This window comes from Anguilla rostrata, chromosome 12, assembly GCF_018555375.3.
Source record: "Anguilla rostrata isolate EN2019 chromosome 12, ASM1855537v3, whole genome shotgun sequence".
NCBI lineage: Eukaryota > Metazoa > Chordata > Actinopteri > Anguilliformes > Anguillidae > Anguilla > Anguilla rostrata.
The window spans coordinates 34801782-34826652 of NC_057944.1; the positions used below are offsets into that span (position 1 = coordinate 34801782).

Below are 24871 nucleotides of genomic sequence, written 5' to 3' on the forward strand. Positions count from 1 at the left end.
GCTGTAAAAATCAGTTCTCTTCTTCTGTGCTTACACCACAGCCTGTATTGTTGGGTTCTCTGGTGTCAGCTGTTTCTGGTTTTTGCGAAGGACCGATTAGTATCAGATGAAATCAGACACGGCGAAATTGATTTAGCAGGGAGACGCTGTGCACACTGATACCATGCCTCCAAGTTTCCATGCGAAAACCACAATTGCTTCTCCTGTGGGTGTTCAGATGAGTCAAGTCTCCTCGTACGCAACGACCCTAAAAATAAACAGCTGCTAATGCAACAAAAAAATGTTTGCACAAAAACCGACCAAAATGAAATGCAGACCAGAAGCGGTTTCATTAACCGCTAATATTTATGCCAAGACAACGTGGACGCGGATACGCTGGCGAGCGTGCACAGCGATCGCTCAGAACAACGATAACTGAGACGGCATTGAGCGCAGCTTGAAAGGCGTTTGTAAATAAGGCGGGGGGAAAAACCTGATAAGATTATGTTCTGAATATTGCCATGCATGGCTTTCGTGAAGCATACTTCCATTATGTATAACGCTTATAACGCTTCTCATATTTAGCATACTATTAAATGTATGGTACATCACAAAACAACAACGGCAGCAAGAATAATGACAATCATAACCACAATCATCATCATCATTATCATCACCATCATATCGTGCCATTATTATCATCCATATTAATGCCATTAATAACATGTTTCAGCACTAGACAGGGTTGGCGCTGATGCGTGACTTACACCCAGCTGAGCGAGGGCATGTGGTAGCAGAGGCTCTCCTGGGGAAGCTTCTGTAGGGAGCTGCTGACCATGGACCTGCACAGACACACCCCGTCAGCATCAGAATCAGCATCATCATCATCATCATCATCATCATCATCAGCATCATCATCATCATCATCATCATCATCATCAGCATCATCATCATCATCATCATCATCATCATCAGCATCAGCATCAGCATCAGAATCAACTGCTCACGCTCTTGCATTACATTACAGGCATTTAGCAGACACATTAATCCAGAGCGACTTACACAACATTCTGCATAGCATCCATCATACAAGGGCACAACGGCAGTGTCCTACCCGGGAATCCAACCTGGCGACCTTCAGGTTACAAGACCAGTTCCTTGCCCATTACACTACACTGCCACCCTGTTACACATCAGGACACCACAACCACACTGCACCTCAAGGACGACAAGGCCCAGTGTCCCATTCTGCAGGGTGACAGAACATTGTTCAGGGCCTGCACTACGACTCTTTAAGGTGTAATCATAAATATGTGATTAGAATGTTCTTAACCGAACATTCTAATGCTGATGTAACAATCACTACTGGTAAAGGAAACCAATGGAGTTCTAGAACACTGATTTGATATTTTGAATGTTGAAAATGTTTTCCGGAATGTTGATTAAAAAAATGTTCTGCTTCATAAAACACAGTTTGAGGAGTTCAGTGTGCCCCAAAATTTACTAGGCAAAAAAACCAGGGAAAAATTTAAAATTTAAGGGCAAATATGAACTGAATCCAGGGCTGTGAGACACTATGAAACCTCAGTGCACCTTTGTCCCAAAGCACAATATATACTGTGATGTACTCTTCCTGCCTAGCCACGAAGTTAACCATAAACAACATTGCTTAAAAAAATACATGCTCAATAAAAGTAATACTTTGACTGGAGGATTGTTCCAAAACAGGAAAAAGAAGAACTTATGAAATGATGACTACACAACTTTTGTGCATAGCTGTGGCCTTGTTTGCACAAGATAAAAAATGGCCAACCTTTCTTTACTTCAACCTTTTAATTTACTTTTAAATGTAACCAGGTCAGAAAATGACAACAGTGAGGCGGGGGTGTTTATAAGCCCACAAAATCTCAAAACGCTCATTCTTACGTTTGGTGGAACTGTCTGAAAAACAGTTCCAACAGTGCCCATGGTGTCAGCCTGTCCAGGCTTTTCCACAGGACTGCCGAACCCTGTTCCATGAGATCCACAGTCCTGCGGGTTTTCACTCCAACCATAATTTGGCACGTCTGATTCCACTAATTAGCAGCTCAACGAGATCTCCAGCTGTTGAATGAGGTGTGCTTTGTTCGGGTTGGAGTGAAAAACCAAACCTACCAGACAGCAGATCTCCAGGAGCAAGGTTGGGCAGTCCTGCATTCAGATAACAAAAACCACGGCGGGGTGGCTCTCTCTCTGCGTAATTCCGCGTCGAGTCGTGCTAAAATGGAGACGGGCGCTCGTTCACAAAGGTCGTTACGGTGAGCCACCGAACAACAAGCCGGAAAATGGATGGAGGAAAACCAAGGCATCACAAAAAAAAAAAAAAACATTAGAGAGAGAGAGCGGGAAAGGGAAAGAAAGAGGCTCATAAATGAGCAAGAACAGAATGTGTGAAAAAATGAAATACACCCAGAAATATGAAAAATGACAATGCGGGGAATGGAAGGATCAGGATGAAGACGGAAGGACATATTTCAGCACTTTCATTTGCTTTCACTTTTCTTTCTGTTTACTGTATTGCTTTTTTTTTTTTAATAAAAAAAAAAAAGATTTGGGTTGGTGAGTGAAAAACACATTTCCTTTTCAGTCAAATAGATGAATTGTGCCAAGCCAGTGCTTCCTGCGCAACCTGGAATGCGAAACTCAGGCATTTTTAAACGCGTTCATTTACAACCCAGATTTCATTATTATACAGTCGATGACGCTGCACAGCCGCTGAACACAAGGCCACATCTGAATAATGAGGAATTTAAGCTTTAGTGCTTTGAATGAAGCGCACCGTAGCCGAGGAATACTTACAGGAAGAACAAACTCTTGAGACCGGTGAATGTGTCCTTAGAGATGCTCTTCAGCGGGTTATCATCCAGGATTCTGAGTGGGAACATGATACCCAAGAAGCTGTCAGCATCCCTCAAGCGAGGCACGTGACAAACTGTGAATGATCATCCCTAAAACGAGGCACATAATGACTATGAATGACCATCCCTCAAACGAGGCACATGACGACTGTGAATGAGCATCCCTAAAACGAGGCACATAATTACTGTGAATGAGCATCCCTAAAACGAGGCACATAATTACTGTGAATGATCAGCTTTCAAACGAGGAACATAATCACTGTGAATGATCAACCCTCAAACGAGGCACATAATTACTGTGAATGACCAACCCTTACATGAGGCACATGATGACTGTGAATGATCAGTGTGGTGTGGGGATGGCTGGTTTAAGCAGCCACACCTGCCCTGGGTCAAGCTAATTAGACCTGGCCAATTGGATAATTGGTTAATAATTAGATAATTGGCCAGGCTAATTGGACCCAGGAACAGGAGTGGCTGCACCTGTGCGTAGTGAGGTAATCACTGCGCACAGGTTAAATCTGCCATCCCCACCCACATCAGGAGCTTCTCTGTCATGACAGTGTTTGAGATCTGCTCACTTGGCTGTAACATCTTGCCAAACCCTCGTGGAATAAATGTGGACTGTTTTAACATCTTCTCCCTGTGTCTCTGTGCTGGAGGGCCCCAAAGAAAGCCACTTCGGTGGCCTGTGGCAGGCGTGTTTGCCACTGTGGCAAACACGCCTGCCACAGGCCACCGAAGTGGCTTTGTCATGACAGAGAAGCTCCTGATGTGGGTGGGGATGGCAGATTTAACCTGTGCGCAGTGATTACCTCACTACGCACAGGTGCAGCCACTCCTGTTCCTGGGTCCAATTAGCCTGGCCAATTATCTAATTATTAACCAATTATCCAATTGGCCAGGTCTAATTAGCTTGACCCAGGGCAGGTGTGGCTGCTTAAACCAGCCATCCCCACACCACATACCCCCAACGCCAAACTGAGGCCAGGGAGAATCCCTGGCCGAAGCCTACTCCCCCCACCCCCACCCCCACACTCCCAACAAAGCCAAAGACAACAAACAAAAACAAAACACTCCAAACACGCTAAAATTTAAAAAAAAAAAAAAAAGTCAGGGTGGGTGGCCCCGGAACAGTCCAGTACATGCGGTGACCCTCCTTCGGACGACAAGGCAGCCCTTCTTCCTCCTCCCTCCTGGAGCACGGGAAGTCCTGGGCTGCTCTGCTGGCTGGTGGGGGCGTCACCGGCTTGGGCTGTTCCAGGGGCTGTGGTGGGGTGGCTGGGCTGGTGGGCTGGTGGACTGGCCTTGTGGTGCTGGGGACCAGGAACCCTCGTGGCTGTGGTGGCCGCCAGTCGGCTCTGCTGGCGGGCGGCTGCAGGCTTATCCCCTCATGGGCTCCGGGCAAACCAACCAGGCCAAAACAAAGAGCTAAAAACAACCAAACGGACGAAAGGAAGCAAAACGGCGCGGCCACCGCTCGTGCGCCGCCCGTGGCTGACCCGCCTTCCCGGCCAAGTCCAGCTCACGGCGCGACCACCTCTCGTGCACCGCCCGTCGCTGACCTGCCTCCTCGGCCAGGTGCAGCTCCTCAGCGTCCCAGCTGAGGATTGCCTCCTTCCCCTCCCTGGTCATCTTCCGCTCCCCATTTTTGGCCCGGAGGATCCGCCCGAAGCCCTGTCGGGAACACCTCAGCCGCCCCTCCTCCAGTGTGCTTCCTGGCTGGCCCTCCTGTGCCTCTTTGCTGTGCCGGAGGAGCCCCACGTTGGGCGCCACTGTGGCAAACACGCCTGCCACAGGCCACCGAAGTGGCTTTCTTTGGGGCCCTCCAGCACAGAGACACAGGGAGAAGATGTTAAAACAGTCCACATTTATTCCACGAGGGTTTGGCAAGATGTTACAGCCAAGTGAGCAGATCTCAAACACTGTCATGACAGAGAAGCTCCTGATGTGGGTGGGGATGGCAGATTTAACCTGTGCGCAGTGATTACCTCACTACGCACAGGTGCAGCCACTCCTGTTCCTGGGTCCAATTAGCCTGGCCAATTATCTAATTATTAACCAATTATCCAATTGGCCAGGTCTAATTAGCTTGACCCAGGGCAGGTGTGGCTGCTTAAACCAGCCATCCCCACACCACAATCAGCTTTCAAACGAGGAACATAATTACTGTGAATGATGAACCCTCAAACGAGGCACATAATTACTGTGAATGACCAACCCTTACATGAGGCACATGATGACTGTGAATGATCAGCTTTCAAACGAGGAACATAATTACTGTGAATGACCAACCCTCAAACGAGGCACATGATGACTGTGAATGACCATCCCTCAGGCTGCACAGGTGTACTGCACAGGTAACAGGTGCTTCAGGGCGCGACTCCCTCCATTTTACCGGAAACTCGGAAAACAATTTCCCTGCCTGCCTGCGGCAAACACCTGTTCTCTGCTCCCTTCCCTGCCTTCAGTTCCTATTAGTCACACCAGCAATTGGATAATGTGCTTTTAATTAGCACAGATCCACACACACAGCTCCTGGGCCTGCAAGGCAGCGGTGGGGAATAACGCAGTTCTCTTCTAACCACACTAAAATATTATTCCCTCAGATTCATGCATCATGTCCCAACGCCAGATGCTATTTGCAGAGGCAGCGATGCTGCTGTAGATGGCCGCACAGCTGTTCCAGTCACACGGGCTGTAATTTGTTTTTTTTCGAAGCAGCCAAGACGTGTTTAAACCACATCCTGGCAAAAGCGCGATCGCTCCACGCTGCGTTGTCCTGAGTCGTAAATCACACGCGGTGAAATAAAACGGTACAGTAAAACTAAATTACGATGCGTGAATTACAGACAGTAACATCGCCGTAATGAAGGAGTACAACGCAATAAATCGAGACCTACCAGAGAACAGCTTATGACCTATCACTAACCCGTAACATCCAATAACACCAGCTAAAAGCACTGCCACTCTATTTACGTATTCACAAACAACCAATATAATGGCATGATAATCAGTGTTCCACTCCCTTGTTTGTGGTTTTTCCAATGGTCAGTCCCTTGCTGCCAATTTCAGAGGTCAAAAAAAACAAAACAGATTTATTATTATGCCAACTACATGTGGAGCAGAGTTTGTACTCACAGCCAGTCCAATCTGTGGAGATCTCTGAACACATCGGAACTTAACAATGTGATGCAGTTCTGGCTGAGTACCCTGCAGTGAGAGACACAGAGACAGAATTTGCATTTAAATCAATCAAAGATAATGAATCACCACAAAAAAAATATGGCAAATGGAATGCTGATTGTCACTCCCTTTATGACATCACAACTTAAAAAAAAAAACAAAACAAAAAAAAAACATTCTCTACAGTAGGGGTACCCAATCCTGTTCCTGGAGCTCTACCATCCTGTAGGAGTTTCATTTTCACTCTAATTTGGCAAACCTGATTCTACTATTTAGTAGCTCAAGGAGATCTCTGGCTGTTGAATGAAGTGTGCATTGTTCGGGTCGGAGTGGAAACCTACAGGACGGTAGACCTCCAGGGACAGGATTAGGCACCCCTGCTCTACTGACACAGAAAACATGTGGAGAGAATAGAGGCTACAGAGGAGTCTTAATCTTTAAGTTCATCACGCTGAAAGGACGACAAAACACGCAAACTGCAGCTTACAAGGAATTTATCACAGACACAACAAGATTTCTCCCTTTGCAGCTTCCCTGATAATAGGGAAGGCAATCAACAGCTTTCTTGAGGAAATTGAACAGATAATCCTTCCCAATGTCTATGGGCTTGCGGATATCTGCAGACAAACACTTTCCTTAAAGATTAATGCATGCATTTTTTTCCCTCCTTGTCTGGTAAAACAAAAAAAGTCATGTTTTAATAAGCATGCTAATCACTTCCCCTGGAGTTCTGTGAAGCCACATTTTGTCAATATTGAACACAGTCCTGAAGACTGAGGCCTGTGTTCCCCCATGGACAGGGAAGTCTCCGAAATGTCTTCCCGCAGTCTGCATCATGGCATAGCGAGAAGCTCGATTTCGAGGGGCGTGGACAGGGGGGGGGGGGGGGGGGGGGGGGGGAATGCACTCACAGTTTCTGCAGCTTGTACAGTCCCCTGAAGGCACGACTGGACAGGGTCCGAATGCAGTTGTTCTGGAGAAACCTGTCAAAGGAGCACAGCACCAGACACTCGATCGGATGAGATATCACGCTCGTAAAAAAAATCATGAAGGAAGGAGCTCCGCGGACAGGAGCGTACAGGTCCAAACACGCACCGTGCATACCGTCCCGGGACATGTTTCCAAAACGTTACGCGCGGCCTGCGCTGCTCAGGCCGCGTCTGAGGTGGAAAGTTTCCGAGCGAACAGTCGAAGGGCTCAGGCTTCGCCCAGCCTGAGTAAACACACTGACCTCAGAATAATTGGGAGAGCATTTGGAAACGGCGCCCCGCTTAAATGTCCGTTCGGGGGGGGAGAATTGGACACGGAGGTCCCGGGAAAAAAAAAAAAAACGAAAAAAAAAAAAAAAAACCCACGAAACAGATGGCTCTGCCAGGCTGTAACAGGACCGGGGCGAAGGCGAACAGACCCCCACCTTCTGGATCGCCGCAGGTGGAGCGGGGGTCTGGCGAGAGCGGGGGCGCTGGGCCGTCCACTTTTAGTCACCTTAATAAACCGAACAAATCAGCGCTCGGCCTCCCTGGCAGGGTCGCGGCGCGGCAACGGCCCACGCCTGGCGACGGTCGCCGACGGCGACACTCCTGCCGTCACGAGAGAGAGAGAGAGCGCGTGCCGTGGCCAGGGCCATTTCCAGAAACTTCCCCCCCGTGTCATTGGTCCCTCGCGAGCCGTGCACTTGTCGGCCGAAGATGAATCACTTCGGCACAGCGTTCCCAGATACTGTTGTGGACAGAACCACGTGCGTTCCTGAAATGTGTTTTGCACAGAAAACTCCTGCACTACCTGTGCTTGAGTCAAGGTTAATGGGATATAGTCTGGGACAAGCTTGACAATACTTGAGGGCCTGCCATGTTCTGTACTGTGCTGAGGTACTTAATGAAGTGGCGAATCACGTCACCCAGACCTGAACACACGCTTCTCATTGGTCAAAGCCTTCCGAGATCTGAGATCTGATTGGTGTTTTAATTTTCACCCTCACGCTCTGCAGCTACACTGAAAAAAATGTTTCACTGGACAAACAGAAAATTTTCACACAAATTTGTTGACTCCAAGTCACACCTGTATATTTTGTATATTAGGTTTTCTCAATTTAAATTTTAGGTTCATTTGAATGAATGGTCTGCACTGCTCAATGATTCATAAAAAATATATATATTGTAAACGGTATTGAAATAAAAAATAAAAAATCTTAATTTAATTAATAAGCCCACATCATAACACAGCTTTGTTTCTCACTGGGATCATAATAATTGCTCATATACATGCACCGGCAAGTACAGCCTGTAGTGCATCTATTGTACAGTAAATGTAAAATATAATTCCATAATGCATTGAGTGTTTCTTCAAAATATATTGGCAAGTGGATGACTAATTGATTGCAAATTCACTGAATAATTCATGTATACTGTAGATTGTACAGTACTTCAGCTGAGCTGCTAATTCCTTTTCAGTCTTATGGCCCTCAGCACATAATATGCTGTGTGCTGAAAAAGAGAGACAATGTGCGTTTATCAGTTTTACATTCTCAGTACGGGGGCTATGGACGACCGTTCATTTCCCCTGACAACCGCAAATCCATACACTAATGTGCTGCTCATTCAATATGTACTGAATGAACAGCACATTATCGGGGGGGGGGGGGGGGGGGGGCTAGGACACATTCATTTTGGTGGTATAGTTTGATATAATGTGCTGAGTGATCGTGTCAGCAGAGAAGCCGAACTTGACAGGGACTGCAGATGAAAATTAGCTCTTAGCTATATCTGGTACAATGCATCAAATTGTACATTGTCCCTGTCAAATAAATTAAATAAAAGAAAGAAAGAAAGATATATTTCATTAATTTAAAAGACTGAGCTTCCGTCATTGGGCAGACAGATTTATCTAAGAAGCATCTTTGCCAGATATTTCCCTTTCACCAGACCTATTGTGTTAGATTTAAAGTTTCTGTGTCCACTATGGACTGAGCTGTCAGCAGCTTAGGGTAGGGGAAGAATATTACTCCCGGTGTGAGCTCCCGGTCCTCGCCCCCGAACTGCGGAGAGGAACACACCTTTAAGCACCCGGGCTGATTAGTTAACGCAAACCCAGGTGCGTGTGCCCTCTCCGCCAGCCGGCCGATGCCGAGACCAATCAGCTTCTCCGGCCGACCGAACGCCACAGTCACTCACGCACTGACCTTTCTTTGTGTGCGCTGACCTTGGGACCGCCAGACTGACCTAACTGCCAAAAGGGAACACAGTGACTCCCCTTTTTTTTAGTAATTACTGTTTCCCCCCCCTCAGTCTTGAGCAGGGCACGTCACATTCAGTTACTGTGATAGCAAGAACAGGCTTTTGTCAAGTCTGCTTACAAAACAGACTAATGGGTTCCTGCTGGCCCCTAAGCACATGACCCTGAGAATGACAGCAAACAGCCAACTAGCTAATCACGCAAGGCCAATTCATGTAAAATATATATATTTTATAAAATTTAACTTTGGAAACAATAATTTACAAGGATGATATTGATGATGCTCTATGTGTTCTTGTGTAGTATCTTTCAAGGAACATGATTATTATTATTATTATTATGGGATCACAACCAAAAATGCCTCTTTGCCACCCTGCACTGTCACTAACCCACGCTGCAGAAGTTGTCACACCATTAATTTTTTATTTCTTTTTTTTTTTTTTACAAGACAACGTTTATCTTGCAGACAAATTTCAGTCCTCACAAGACCAGATACTGACACCAGCGTTTCGATACCTCACTAAGTCAAAGTAATTAATATCTTACAACAATGTATATACACAACAATTTCTAATCGATACCCAGTCCTTACCCATGATTTCCATACAGCTTGTCCCGACAAATATATACACTAGTCTGCAGTAGCTCACAAACTATCCATCCCTCATATATATTCTTTCTTTCCACAGTGAAACTGATGAAAGGAGAGGAAAAACTGAACGCCCAAATATTCTTGGCTTATAAATCCGCTTGAGTGCTTTACAGCTCCAAGGCTTTTACTGCCCCCACTGCATCCCCAGATGCCTGGTGGGGAATATCAGCCAATCAGGTCGGCTGGAACGACAGCACCACACCGTGTGGCCCCAGCCAAACTGAGCGTGTGCACAGACACGAATAAATAGAATCAAACTAATTTGAATCTCTGCCATTGGCGATAACCGTACCGGACCTATGGTAGACGAGACTGCGTTTACGTCACGTTGCATTCCAGTCACTTAGCAGATGCTCTTAAACACTTAAACGGAACAACATCCAGAAGTGGAGCACATCAGTGTAACTCTCAGGAATACAGAAATGCAGTATCACCAAGAAGGCACAAGGCCCATTAATAATCAAGGAGTGTAATGTTAACCTAAAATACAACACTTTGTATTGTAACTAAAGAAAGTGCCGCTAGACAGACAACCTCATCATCACACAGCTATAAGTATTTATTAATAACATTATTATTAAACATTTAGTTGGGCAAGCACACTGAAAATGTACAGCAATACCACGTGTAATGTTCAGTTTCATAGCACTCACTTATGAGCGTTATGAAATATTTCATATTTTCCACGGGCCCTTAATTATAATGAAGACGGTATAGTCACTCAGACCCAGTCATCAAGAGCCACTCAAAGAGACTCATTCTGTCCTTCCAGTATAGCTTTCATACTCACAGTCTCTGAAGATCAGTGTACTTGATGAAGGCGTCTTCAGGGAGCTTTCCGATTTTATTGCCCTTGAGGGAGCTGTTTCAAAATGCAAACCACAAAGGAACAGTTAAAGGTCCCGCAGGTGAGCCATTATTAACAAGGTGTGGAGACTCCTTGTTTAATCAAAGACCTTTGGGTGACACGTGACAAATCACAACCCACCAAAGTTTTATCACAGAGACAGATGCTCAAACTGAATCGAGTATTTAAACATGCCAAGGCTTGGTCATGGAATTTAGATCTCACAGAACTCACAGGCCCCAAAACAACATTAATTATGTTGCGTTTGTGTGAAGATTCAATGTGATCTAATCCAAGATCTCGCTGCTTGGTCGCCTTTCAATGGTAATCACGGCTGAGCATTATTCTCTCTCTGTGCGGAGGTAACAGTACAGTCACCCACAGCGAATGGTGCTTACAGGGAAGTCACGTTCCTCGACACCTGAGGCACCGCGGTCAGATTCATTTGGACGCACTGCAGCTCGGTTTTGGCGCACGCGCAGCCGTCTGGGAACTGCTGCAGAACTGCGAAGAGGAACAGAGCATGAGAGCGGCAACAAAAAGGTACCTCGAACACCACCCTGCCCCCCACCCCCGCCCACCCACCCGCTGAACGTCGTCAGTGACGACGCGGTCTCGGTGTTCAGTGTGAATTGGAAACGGCAGCCGCTGTGTGGTGAAGTGACAGGTACAGCAGGTAATTGCTTTCAGGGCAAAAAAAAAAAAAAGTGTGAAGCACATGCAGGTAGGCGTTGGGGCGTTGTTCACTTACAGCAGTGGCTGGGGACATACTGCGGGTCAAGCCTCTTGACGGTCTGGTCAAAAAGGTCCGCCCATCCGCTGTTGTCCCCTGCAGAGAATTTCAGGGCAATTGGCATTCAAGCGGGACAAGCACTCCCGCCTTCTTCACAATGGCAAAAAAAAAAAAAAAGATGACCTTCGTTACTTAACACCTCAGCATTCAGGTCTGAAGAACACTTTGCCTTCGGGGATTTATCACCATGGTTACCTTCAACAGCAGAGAACTGTCAAATACACATAGAACAATGTACATTTTCTCAGGCTTTTTTTCATTTGTTTTTTTTTAAACATTGTTAAATGCTGATTGCCCCTAAACAGCAAGCCCTGACTGATGCTTTCCATCTTTAAAAAAAAAATAAAATAAAACTTTAATGTATGGAAATTTTTCCTGAAATGTTCCATCGATTTTCAGTTTTTGCTGGAACCTGAGGTTCGACCAAGAACAGTGAGGGGCTTATTGAGGGGCTGTGTGACTTGGTGACTCGCTGACTCACTGAGTCACTGACTTACTGAGTCACTGACTCCCCGAGTCACTGACTCTCCATTCCTGAAGCCTGCGCGTGGAGGTGCTGTGCAGTCGGTGATGATTTTAATCTTAGCGACAGCAGGTGAGTATGATCAATTTCAAGGGCAGCTTGTGCAGGTAACTAGCTAGCAAGTATTATGTTAATAGCTTACAGCACACTGTATATTTGTTGGATAAGTTCAAATGACCCAAAGATCTTCGCTAGTTTGCTTTCTAGCTAATTGGTTTCACTATTACAGCTCAATGGTTAGTTACAAGTAGCTAACATTTAATGGTGCGCTGAAAGCTTAACAATGGCTAACTAGCTACTTACCTAACATCCATTTAACAGCGAAACTAGTTCAGTTGGCTATCAATAGCCCAAGACCTTGTTTAGGTAGGGCAAGGTATGGCGCTCACCATTCCTAGTATTCATAGACTTTCTTTTTTTGTTATTGATCAAAAAATATAAATAAAAATGTATACTTCAAGTAAAGAAGAAATGTCTTCTGGAACCTATGTGAAAAGAGGGTCCAGTACCATTTATGTACAAAAAGTCACAGGTCAAAGGTTCCAGTTTCTGACTGACAATGTTCCCCCCAGGCTATATTCAGGGTCAAACTAAACCAGGCTTGCCAAGTCCTGTTTTAAAAAGCACAATTTTCCAAAACTATATTTAATCAGGCTTTTTCCATTTTCTCTCCCAATAGCTATCAAACAATATTCTCCCATCTGCCAAATATAATTGGTCCAAGTAAAATAAAACTGTCTGAATAAATGCTGCATGTCAGTAAATAATGACCTTCTCCTGAGATATGAAGGCACAATGTCTTTTTCTCTCTCACTAGCTCTTTGTTCAATGAAAGTTGTGGGCCAGCAGCCAAATACCATCTTTGCATGAAGGTTTAAAAATTACAGACTGGTAAACAGCAAAGAATGAAGGCTTAATGCAAAATTCTCAAGCTAAAATAAAATAAAAAGTAAAACCATAAAACCATAAAATAAAGAAGCAAAACACATAATAGGCCATGAACCTACAACAAGGAGCCTTCACAGATCTTACCCTTACTAAAACAAGGAGTTTTCACAGAACTTACCCTTACTAAAAAATGTTTTCACCAATCTTACCCTTACTAAAACAAGGAGCTTTCACAGATCTTACCCTTACTAAAACAAGGAGCTTTCACAGATCTTACCCTAAATAAAACAAGGAGCTTTCACAGATCTTACCCTTACTAAAACAAGGAGCTTTCACAGATCTTACCCTAAATAAAACAAGGAGCTTTCACAGATCTTACCCTTACTAAAACAAGGAGCTTTCACAGATCTTACCCTTACTAAAACAAGGAGCTTTCACAGATCTTACCCTTACTAAAACAAGGAGCTTTCACAGATCTTACCCTTACTAAAACAAGGAGCTTTCACAGATCTTACCCTAAATAAAACAAGGAGCTTTCACAGATCTTACCCTTACTAAAACAAGGAGCTTTCACAGATCCTACCCTAAATAAAACAAGGAGCTTTCACAGATCTTACCCTAAATAAAACAAGGAGCTTTCACAGATCTTACCCTAACTAAAACAAGGAGCTTTCACAGATCTTACCCATACTAAAACAAGGAGCTTTCACAGATCTTACCCTTACTAAAACAAGGAGCTTTCACAGATCTTACCCTAAATAAAACAAGGAGCTTTCACAGATCTTACCCTTACTAAAACAAGGAGCTTTCACAGATCTTACCCTTACTAAAACAAGGAGCTTTCACAGATCTTACCCTAAATAAAACAAAGAGCTTTCACAGATCTTACCCTAAATAAAACAAAGAGCTTTCACAGATCTTACCCTAAATAAAACAAAGAGCTTTCACAGATCTTACCCTAAATGAAACAAGGAGCTTTCACAGATCTTACCCTTACTAAAACAAGGAGTTTTCACAGAACTTACCCTTACTAAAACAAGGAGTCTTCACAGGACTTACCCTTACTAAAAAATGTTTTCACAGATCTTACCCTAAATAAAACAAGGAGCTTTCACAGATCTTACCCTTACTAAAACAAGGAGCTTTCACAGATCTTACCCTAAATAAAACAAGGAGCTTTCACAGATTTTACCCTAAATAAAACAAGGAGCTTTCACAGATCTTACCCTAAATAAAACAAGGAGCTTTCACAGATCTTACCCTAAATAAAACAAGGAGCTTTCACAGATTTTACCCTTACTAAAACAAGGAGCTTTCACAGATCTTACCCTAAATAAAACAAGGAGCTTTCACAGATCTTACCCTAAATAAAACAACGAGTCTTTGCCTTTCTCTCTTCTTCCTCTCACCATACATTCCAATATAGTGACTGACTGAGCCTCCATTACTGTAGGTGTTGAGGATTTATTAATCAACCAATCAGAAGACGTTTCTGGTACATCCTCACTCTTTCTCTGTCCCCTTTCCCAAAACAACTGAATTTTATAAGAAGCATTTAATGTTGAAATACTTTATTGGCATGACACATTTTAAAATGCCAAAGCTTATGCGCATGAAACTGTAGCAAAGTCAAGCAATTAGACTGGTAGAAGAATGTAATGGTCTAATAACTGAACTGGATTGTATTTATATATATAATACTGTATATATAGTAAGTAAGTCCATTAAACACAAGATTCCTTAAAATAAACATCAAAGATGAACGATGAATACATTTTGATTTTACCTTAAGAATGGGAAACAAGGATGTAATCCTGCCAAGCCTATTTGCACACACATCTCAAAGTGATTTCTAATGTGTATATTAAATAAGCAGAAGATCGCAGCGTGCAGTCAACATTCACATTTTGTCATTCCAAGCATAGCAGGGATTAACAGAGGCCAAAAAATTAATTACTCTGTGATTAAAGGCTGATTTATGCTGGTGATTCTGCAATCCTTCTGCACAAGCGCACTTGTGCACAGGCACACACTCACATGAACACACACTCTCATATGAAGGGATGTATACAGAAGTACTGTGGACAGTGCACATGCAATCACTCATATGCATGAGCACATGTGCATATTCTGACACCAACATACACACAAACACATAAGCATGTAGACATGAAGACACACACACGCGCACACACACACACATACACACAGACCCACATACACTCTCACACACACGCACAAACACTCACACACACACACATACACGCGCTCACGCACACACACACACACACACACGCACATGCACATGCGCGCGCACACACACAGACCCACATACACTCTCACACACACACACACACACACACACACACCTACACACACAATCTCACACACACAACCTTCCTCACAGGCTACATCAGTGTCTGAAATGTCGGGACTCACCACAGCTCTCCTCGTCGGCCCCATTTGGGCAGTTGGGCTGCCCATCGCAGTGCCGCTCCTGCGCCACGCACGCACTCAGGTTGCCACAGGGGAAGTGGCCCAGGGGGCAATCTGTCTCCAGGGCAACCATCGCGGCCGCTACAGTGGGGAGAGAGGACGGACCGGGGTTCATCTCGCGGAACAGGGAGACGTTGTCTCGGCCAAACACACACACACACACACACACACACTCATGCACACGCTCAGTGCTCTCATCAATATGGTAATTTTATGGGACATCTCCAACAATGCAGAGAGGATTAGAAAGGACGAGGTTCTGAGATTTTTTGGGGGGCTTTCATTTTTATCTTGTTAAACTAAATGTGCGTTCTCTGGTGAACTGGAAGAGAAACAGGTTCAGACAGATGAGTCTGTGTCATGAAACCCACAGGCCTTGATCTGCACCGTTGAACTAACAAATTAGAATTCCATCAGCAGGCAATGAAGGGAATAAAAAATATATATATAACACTGAATATGAATGTAAATGGTACAGTCTGTAAAACTTTAGGCCATTAAATGCATGATCCATCTGGATTTTCATTAAATGTTCTTTTTTAGTTTGGAGTTTAAAAACAGTTTTGGAACAGTTTTTCAGTAAGTATTTAAGAATGATCTCAAGAAAGGTTTTTTAAAGCAAACAGCTACAGATGCATGAGGATATTATCTTCTGGTGCATGCAGCTACAGACGCAAGTGCATATAAAATAATACAAGTGGTTGAAATGTTCAGGCAAGTATTCAAAGGATTGTTCTTAGAGCAGTTCTATGTGCTTACAGTAAATACAATCAAACTTTTGAATCCAGTTTATTCTCTTGGGCTGGGAAGGAAATGACCCACAACCGCCAAAATAAGTAAAAGAAAATCATGTCCTTGAGAAAACACTGACACTATCATCTTATTTCATTGGCCACACAGAAAGCAAAGCAAAACTCTGGGGGAAAACTGTTTGGAGACATGCAGTCATTAGTAATATAATCACATATAGCCGTCAGCAGGGCATGGAAATCACTGAAAAAAACATAACTGACATAAATTCAAAGTGAAAGCTGAGTCATTGAACATAATCACTCGTTCCATCCCTTCATTTTAACTGAGTTATTTATCTGCAGTTTTCGGAGCCCGGCATTGTTCTAATGATTTAGATGCAACCTGTGAGTCATTCATTTTCGGTGAATCAAGCAGTCAAATGAATTTATATACCATCATTAACAAAATAACTCACACAGCGTGTACTACAAAAAATGTGGAGTAGTGTTATGCGCAGTTTGGGGAAGAAAAAGAGCATAAAATGACGACAAAAAAACCAAACATATTACAAAAATAAAACTAAAACACAAGGCTAATATAAGTATAATTCAAATCTTGTTCAAACATTGGTCAACAGTGAGGACGTAACCAAACCAATCAAAAAGCAGGAAGTGTATCACATGAGGATGACTTTATGGTTCCACGTGGAGTAGCAAAACCAGTCAGAAGCGGTACAGAAAAGGCAATCAGCATTCACAAGTACACACAAGTACAGCTGGAACTTTTATCTAAGGAACCGCTCCCATTTTTCTATGCACTTCGGTAGTATAGTCAAGTAGCACCACAGTACCTCAGTATCATTCACAAGCTTAAATACTGACGATAAATATCTGGGTACTATTCTACTATTCTAAAGAAACAGCTGAAGTGGCAGGGGCAAACTACCAGACTCTTGTTTAAAATGACACACGATTTGAGCCAAGTTCAAACAGATCTCTAGCACCACTTTGACCTGTCTATTATCACCATTATGTCCGTTGTTTGGATGTAAGAGTGAGAATTACGCGCAGCATTTGACCTAAAATTGGTTATTCGCCCTCGAAAGTGAAGATGGTGTCCAAAAAAAACCCCAAAAAAAACATTCCACTTCACTGCTTATTTTGTTTTCCCTGATCAGAGCGGATTCAGGAGAGGATCATCGCCGCTAACACATCCTGTAATCAATCACAGACAATCACCAGCCCTGGATTTACGGCTTTGTGTGTGTGTGTGTGTGTGTGTGTGGGTGTGCGTGTGTGTGAGGGGGGGCGGGGGGTGGCTAAGACATCCATCTGAGCGACCCTTAATCCCAGCACCACAGCCCTGGGATAAAGGATGCTGCTGAGTCCGACTGGCTGCTGTCCCAGAGAACATCCAATAATAACCCACAATGCAACAGAACGCTGACCGGTAAGCCTCAGCGAAGACCTACAAACGGCCCTCAGGGAAGACGCAGCGGATGATGTGTCAAAGGGACACATTAAAAGTCCTCCTGAATAATATGCAGTGACTCAAAACACGCTCAACGTGCACGACTGCAGTGACAAGGTATTAACTAAGGCAGAGAAAAACTGAAAAATACCACAGAGAAGTAAAAACAGACTCGCATACTGCTTGGCAGAAGGGGGAATCATCCCAACCTCGCGCGGTTCAATTTGATGGTGAATCGTGGACCGAGCCGGTGCCGACCATGGCCAGCAGCTCCGCAGGGTTGATGTCTCATCCAGGGAGGGAGTAATTTGGTCAGCTGCAGGTCTCTGATCAGCCTGAGGCACTGCTGAGTGAGCAGAGTGAGGAGGTGGAGACACTATGACCGAAATCTGGCCTGTAAGGCTGAACCAGAGGCGTTTCTGCACCCAGCTAAAGCACTAGCCATTGGTGCACTGATCTTTTTCCCGCATCACCACATCAAGAATCTGTGTTTTATATGAATGCCTGAAATTAATGATTGTCCAAAAGGGGGCAAAAAATGCTCCTGCTATGTCCACAACCTTACAAATATCAGTCTCATACCATGATTACTCAGTAAGCCAAGGATAGCGGTGGACGTTAATATTTGATGAAGTTTGGTTGGAATTTTCCTCCCTGTCAAAAACATTTGGACATTTTTGCAGACAAATCTCCCGACTGTTTCTACATGGCACGTGTTCGAAGTTCATAAATGCAGTGAGGTTCGCTGTGAAGTTATTTTTGCTGACTCGGTATCAACTAACTGCTTTTGTTGCACGTTAGAAGAGAAAAATGAACTGCGCAACCAAGCTATTTATTCGCTGTCTCAGAATAAAACAGAGCAAAATTAGGGAAGAGGAGTCTTCCACACAGATGGGTACAACAGAATCTACACCGAACAAAAAAAAACAAAACAAATAAGAGCAACTCAACTGCCTATTAATTCTCAAAATGGCAGAACAGATTTTGCATTGTGAAATCAAGGCAATAACTATGGTAATGTAGTGTATCCAAGCTGCAGGGGGGTGGGGGTGGGGGGGGGGGGACTTTGATTTATGACGTCCTGCTCATATGGGAGAAAATTAATAAATCATCGTGCATAAGGAGACTGCCTCGCGGTGGCACAGTGTCGCTGCAGAGAAAACTGTTAATCAACACAAGTGTTGTTCTGTGTGCCGGCTAATGCAAAAAGTCTCTCTCTCTCACTCTCTCTCACACACACACACACACACTAGAGATTTCAGGATGTTTACCATCTTTGCAGCTATGGCCATTACTTCACATAATCATATGTTGTCCTCGATCCTTGGGTGTGCTTCAAAAGCATTACATAAAATCCCAGATGACTCTCATTAGGGAGTTTCCATACACTCCTCTGGTCCAAGTGCAGGTCTACACTGTCCTTCAGCGCGTTAAACATCAGTGTGTTTGAGTTCAGCCAGCTTAGTTTCCACTGGCAGAAGGACATTTGGGGGCTGTTTGAAAAAGAAAAAATCACTGAAATATCTTTTCGCACTTTTAGCAGAGGTGAATTAAATATTTTTGCCAGTGACAAGACAAGACAGCTCCAGTAGTTTCAGAGTTGAACACAAATTATATTTATAAATAATGTTGGCACTTCACTGAAAAATAAAGACATAAAAAGCTTAAAGGTTTTATAAGGAATGCAAGAGTGGGAAGTTATACGTATTCATTAATATCCAGCTGAAAGGTGTTGAGGTGTTTCAAATTGCCAGCAATGATGAGTAAGGACAGGATTCATTTTTTTTTTACCCTGCACAGGCTTATCAACCGACCGCCTAGCATTGCAATGTCATGAAAAATAACGCATCTCGTTAGGGATGAGGTGCTAATCAGGTTCAACGGGGTGATTAGCGAATTCCATGGAGAGCACTGAAAGACTATTTCAGTTATGAACGTAGAATGCAGCATCATCCTTCAGTCTCGTCCTTAATTAAATTGCATCGATCAATAGCATGGGAGGGATACACAGAGTGTCGCTGGCACCTCCAAGGCAGCGGGCAAGCAAGGGGAGAAGCAGTGAGGATATCTGGCATGTGGACCTTACCTGGCTACTGTGGAACTATGACTGTTGGGGGTAGAGACTGAGCACAGCCTGTGGACCTTACCTGGCTACAGTGGAACTGTGACTGTTGGGGGTAGAGACTGAGCACCTGTGGACCTTACCTGGCTACAGTGGAACTTTGACTGTTGGGGGTAGAGACTGAGCACAGCCTGTGGACCTTACCTGGCTACAGTGGAACTTTGACTGTTGGGGGTAGACACTGAGCACCTGTGGACCTTACCTGGCTACTGTGGAACTATGACTGTTGGGGGTAGACACTGAGCACCTGTGGACTTTACCTGGCTACAGTGGAACTATGACTGTTGGGGGTAGAGACTGAGCACCTGTGGACCTTACCTGGCTACAGTGGAACCATGACTGTTGGGGGTAGAGACTGAGCACCTGTGGACCTTACCTGGCTACAGTGGAACTTTGACTGTTGGGGGTAGAGACTGAGCACAGCCTGTGGACCTATCCTGGCTACAGTGGAACTGTGACTGTTGGGGGTAGAGACTGAGCACAGCCTGTAGACCTATCCTGGCTGGCCTCACTGTGAAACTGTGACCTTGGAGCTGGAGACTGACAATGTGGCAAGGAATTCACCGTTTATCCTTTCCTGCTCCCAAACCACAGACAATCAGTGAGATTTCTGAGAACAGGGATAATGCAATCTCATTTAGCTTGACTGTAACTGTGGGAGCTGAATACAGTTAGCACAATGTAGAAAACCTAAAGAACAAAAAATTGTGGAACACTGGCACCCCCTACCCCTACCCCTACCCCTACCCCCCCCAAGGTCAAACGGTTTGTGAGCTTGTGATTGATCCAAAAAAACACACACTCAACCATTATGCTATGGTTGGCTTACTAGCCAGCTGTGATTAGCATTGCTTCTGTTGAAGAACACAACGGTTTTTGTTTTGTTATTATTTGATTTCATGATGACAATCACGGACCACGGTGTTCCCTTTAAAAAAAATTACGCGTTTCGGTGGGAGCATTACATCTCTCCGCCCCCCCCCCCCCCCCCTCCCCCCTCCCCCCCCACAATGCTGGCACACCCACTCATTCATTAAGCTCCGAGCCACTCGCTACAAATAAATAAAAAAACATGTTTCTTAGTCACAGTGTTCATCGCCCAGCCAAATAACACCCTCCTTTCTCAGCACGGGCCAATATCCAAAATGGAGCCCAATTATCCCCCATCCTTCCTCACAGCACAGCCAATATCCAAAATGGAGCCAAATATCCCCCATCCTTTCTCACAGCACAGCCAATATCCAAAATGGAGGTAAATATCCCCATCCTTTCTCAGCCCAGCCAATATCCAAAATGGAGCTCAATATCCCCCATCCTTCCTCACAGCACAGCCAATATCCAAAATGGAGGTAAATATCCCCATCCTTTTTCACAGCACAGCCTATATCCAAAATGGGGGCAAACATCCCCAGCCTTTCTCACAGCATGGCCTTATTCCACAGCTCATGTGAGACCCAGAAAAGGGCTTTTTCATTAGGGTGCAGGTGCACTGCTCTTGACAAAAGGGTGAAATCTTGGGTAGTGCAGACGGGAATCAATAGAGTCTTATTACAGACAGGGGGCAGCTTGGGTCCCCTCCCGGTGTTTCTCCCGCTGCTCAAGAGGAACGGTCATCTGTCAAAGTTCAGCGCACAACAATCCACAAAAAATAAAAGAGAGCTCTTATTTATCTTGGGGTCTGCTAAAAAAAAAAAGCACATTTGCCACAAGCTAACAAAATGCTGAAATGGGAGTATAAACGGGAAAGGAAAGGACATGTAGCTGCATTAGTCATAGTGTAGTTTCTAACCTGTACTGATCCTACCCCATCTTAAGCACATCCCTTTACTACTTATTTTTAAAAAAAGAATATATATATATATATAGATATAATTCACACACCACACATTCACGCACACAACATATCACACATTTTTCACATTATATCCGATAGGTCCTCTATAATAATAATAATAATACATTTTATTTATATAGCGCTTTTCATCATACAGAGATGATCTCAAAGTGCTTTTACAGAAGGCAACAATAAAACAAAGTAAAAAATAAAATAAAATAAGAAATAATGTAAAATCACAGAACAACAGCAAAACAGTGCATTAATATAAAATCACACATATTTTATCTGTATCATGCAATGGATAACCTGGGATAGGCACACTGATAAAAATGCCCGGTTTTAAGCCCGGCTTTGAATGTCGAGACTGACTGTGGCAGATGATAGGTCCTCCATAGCTCTTTGGTTGTATTGTGGAGGTCTATAATGTGGAGAAAAGGCACTAGTTGCTAGTGACGCTCCTTTCTTGGGTTAACGTGGCACCGTGATGCCTCTAAAGGGCCAAGGACTGATACAAACGCACGGACAAAACAAAATGCTGAAATCATGCTTTTTTTTAAAAAAAAAGGGTCTATTTCTTATTCACTCATTTAATGCATGTGCATCCTGAAGACTAAAGGACGTTCATTTTTACCCTGGGACCATCTGAGGGATTTTGGGAGTACCCACTCCCAAGTAACCTGAAATGATGGATCTAGCCTGCCATGATCCCCAAATCAACTGCCTAAACTACACCAAGACTCTGGCACCCATATGCTGCTTTCTGTCAACTTTTTTTTTGCACAGACTTTCCAAAGAGGTCTTTATGCCTCGCAATGAAACTGGCATCCTGTGAATGGAGATGGAAATATTTCTCCCCACAGTCCATAATGAAACACTGACACAGGTCCTGAATGCAGCCACTGACAAAGCAACAGACAAGATAAACGACTTGTGAGCTCACATTTTCAGATAAGAGGTTAGAAAGTGATCGCTACTGGTCACTCGCACCAAAAACTGAAACATTTAATTCCATCCAACTTTTCAGGTAGCCTACTATCTGTCATTTAACAAACTGACTCTCGCTCTCATTCGCTCTCTTCTCCCTCACACACACACACTGCAACAGTCACATGTAAATGTGACAAATGTGAGTAGAGATGAATCTGTGAGAAGGTGGGGATGTTCATGGTAAATTACCTGATTATTCAAACAAAATACACTCACCATGCTCAAAAAGCTGCATGGTAGGCTACTGTTGCACCGACCACCACACTGACGTAATGTAAATGCACACTCAGATCCCTCTGACTTTATGATACGATGATATGGGTAAAATAACAAACATGCCTTCTGTCGCAGGTATTTAAAAACACGACTTCAAGTTAAATATCCTTAGTGAATTGCCATGACACCACCTATCCACCTATCAGTGAACTACTGGGTTACAAGTGGCGGCGGTGAACCTCGAAGCTTATGAACATGGCTTGAAGCTCAAAAGTTGTAGTTCGGATTCCCAGTGGTACTCTTTAGCGAGGGGATTAACCCGAATCGCTTCGGTGAATACTCTGCTGTATAAATGGATTGTGCGTAAAACATAATCTGTGTGAGATAAGAGAGAGAACAGTTGAGCACTATGTAATGCTTAAACTTCTCAACTGACGACGTTCTTATTTGAAGCAACAGGTTGAACTGAATTTCGCAAGAGAGACAACACCACAAAAGAGGCGTAATTGGGTGGTGGGGGCTAAACGGACAACAGTTTTTAATACAGTTTTTGTTTTATGTTAATTTTTTACACAGTGGGGCACATTTACACTGACCGAAGCTATCGTTATAATACGAATGATGCCATTTTCCAGTGCACACATGAAAACAGACGCATTTTAGTCGTATTTGAACATTTATTAGTTATTTGTTCGGCTACTCTTTCGTGGGAGAAGTCGTTACACTGTCATTTAACACAATTGCTATAGTAGCCTATTAGGGTAAATTAGATGACGCTTTGTGCTCCCACGCGCCGGTTACAGTATTTGCATGTAGGCTACCTGGTCAGCCACCGTGTGTCAAATTGAAGCGGTTTAAAGCTTTGCAATAGGCGTTCGCCAGTAAAGTAGGCTAATAATCAATACAACACATCCAATTTCTTACCTTGACATTATCCTTAAAATTTCAGCCGCGGTAGACTATAAACGTCACGCTGACATTGCATTTCTTAAAAGTAGCCTACATCACTCTGACATGTAGAATAAGTTGTCTTGTTTGCCATAATAAGAATCAGTTTTACACAAACCACTAGCAGTCAGATTAAAATAATCCCGAAATAACTGACCTATGCCATTGAAAAAGTTGTAATAAAATGTTCTCTTTTTTTTAACCAGAACGAGTAGCCTACCATATTGAAGACTTCGCAACTTAAAATCAGGCTAACGGAGACTAAATAGTTGTCCCCATAATAATGCTGCCCGGTAAACAACTCGGTTGTGATTAACAAATGGTCTAAAATGTATTCTTCATGTCAGGTTCATTACAAAGTAGACCGCGAAAAAGACTGAGTGCAACCGGAGGTTAAAAACTTCCACGCGCCAACGAGATAAGCGTGTTTACATGAAGTTCAAGTCTTACCTTTGACTGTTGACAATGCCAGGTAAATGGGAAGTATTGTTAGCGGGGTATCCAAAGAACAGCGGAAAGAGAGTCCAAATTTGACTGATTCCATGTCTGTTTTTTTTTCGGGCGTCCAGGTCCCTCTCCCAAAGAGACAGAGTTCAGAATTTCCCGCAAGCCCACCATGCAGGTACACCCAATACCATCCGGGAAATAAAAACGGGTATCAAACCAAAAACAAACTATAGAAGAAAAACAAATTTCTTTCGGATTTGCCCTGCTGACAGAGTAACGAGTAACGACGCCAGTTGACTACTGTAAAGCACTGTATAAGTCTCAAGCTAGCTAATCAGTCAGGCTTCAATAAACGACACGGCTTGACGGTCGATCTTGGGGGCTTCGACTTGTGTTCCAAACGCAGCCAGTAGGCTATTGCAACCAGCTCGCCAAGCTAGAGGTCGTTGTATTCTTAGTGCGTCGTTCAGCATCTAATAATTATCAACTGTATAATGCATGGCATGGTAACAGTGTACTAAAGTTTTCATACAATGAATTGCAAATGTTTAGGGTCAATGTCTTGTTATTCGGTATAACTTAACTGGGGAGTGGCCACGGGGTGGCATGGGGACCTGCCT

General features: G+C 43.9%; 1 protein-coding gene across 6 annotated transcripts in view; it reads right to left on the reverse strand.

Annotated features, from left to right (window-relative positions):
- The window catches only part of rxfp2b (relaxin family peptide receptor 2b), a 45823-nt gene extending 20952 nt beyond the window's left edge, over nucleotides 1-24871 (reverse strand). Inside the window, exons 1-10 of one of the 6 annotated variants that reach the window (XM_064302310.1) lie at nucleotides 24255-24362; nucleotides 18966-19187; nucleotides 15436-15573; nucleotides 11544-11621; nucleotides 11191-11296; nucleotides 10736-10807; nucleotides 6974-7045; nucleotides 6018-6089; nucleotides 2818-2889; nucleotides 747-821 (exon numbers count right to left, since the gene is read on the reverse strand). In XM_064302310.1, coding sequence (XP_064158380.1) covers nucleotides 747-821; nucleotides 2818-2889; nucleotides 6018-6089; nucleotides 6974-7045; nucleotides 10736-10807; nucleotides 11191-11296; nucleotides 11544-11621; nucleotides 15436-15565 — 677 coding nt within the window. In that variant the 5' untranslated portion in view covers nucleotides 15566-15573; nucleotides 18966-19187; nucleotides 24255-24362. Of the gene's footprint in view, nucleotides 1-746; nucleotides 822-2817; nucleotides 2890-6017; nucleotides 6090-6973; nucleotides 7046-10735; nucleotides 10808-11190; nucleotides 11297-11543; nucleotides 11676-15435; nucleotides 15574-17874; nucleotides 18152-18965; nucleotides 19188-24254 lie in introns of those variants that run through there. The other 5 variants (XM_064302307.1, XM_064302308.1, XM_064302309.1 and 2 more) reach the window with 5 other exon arrangements.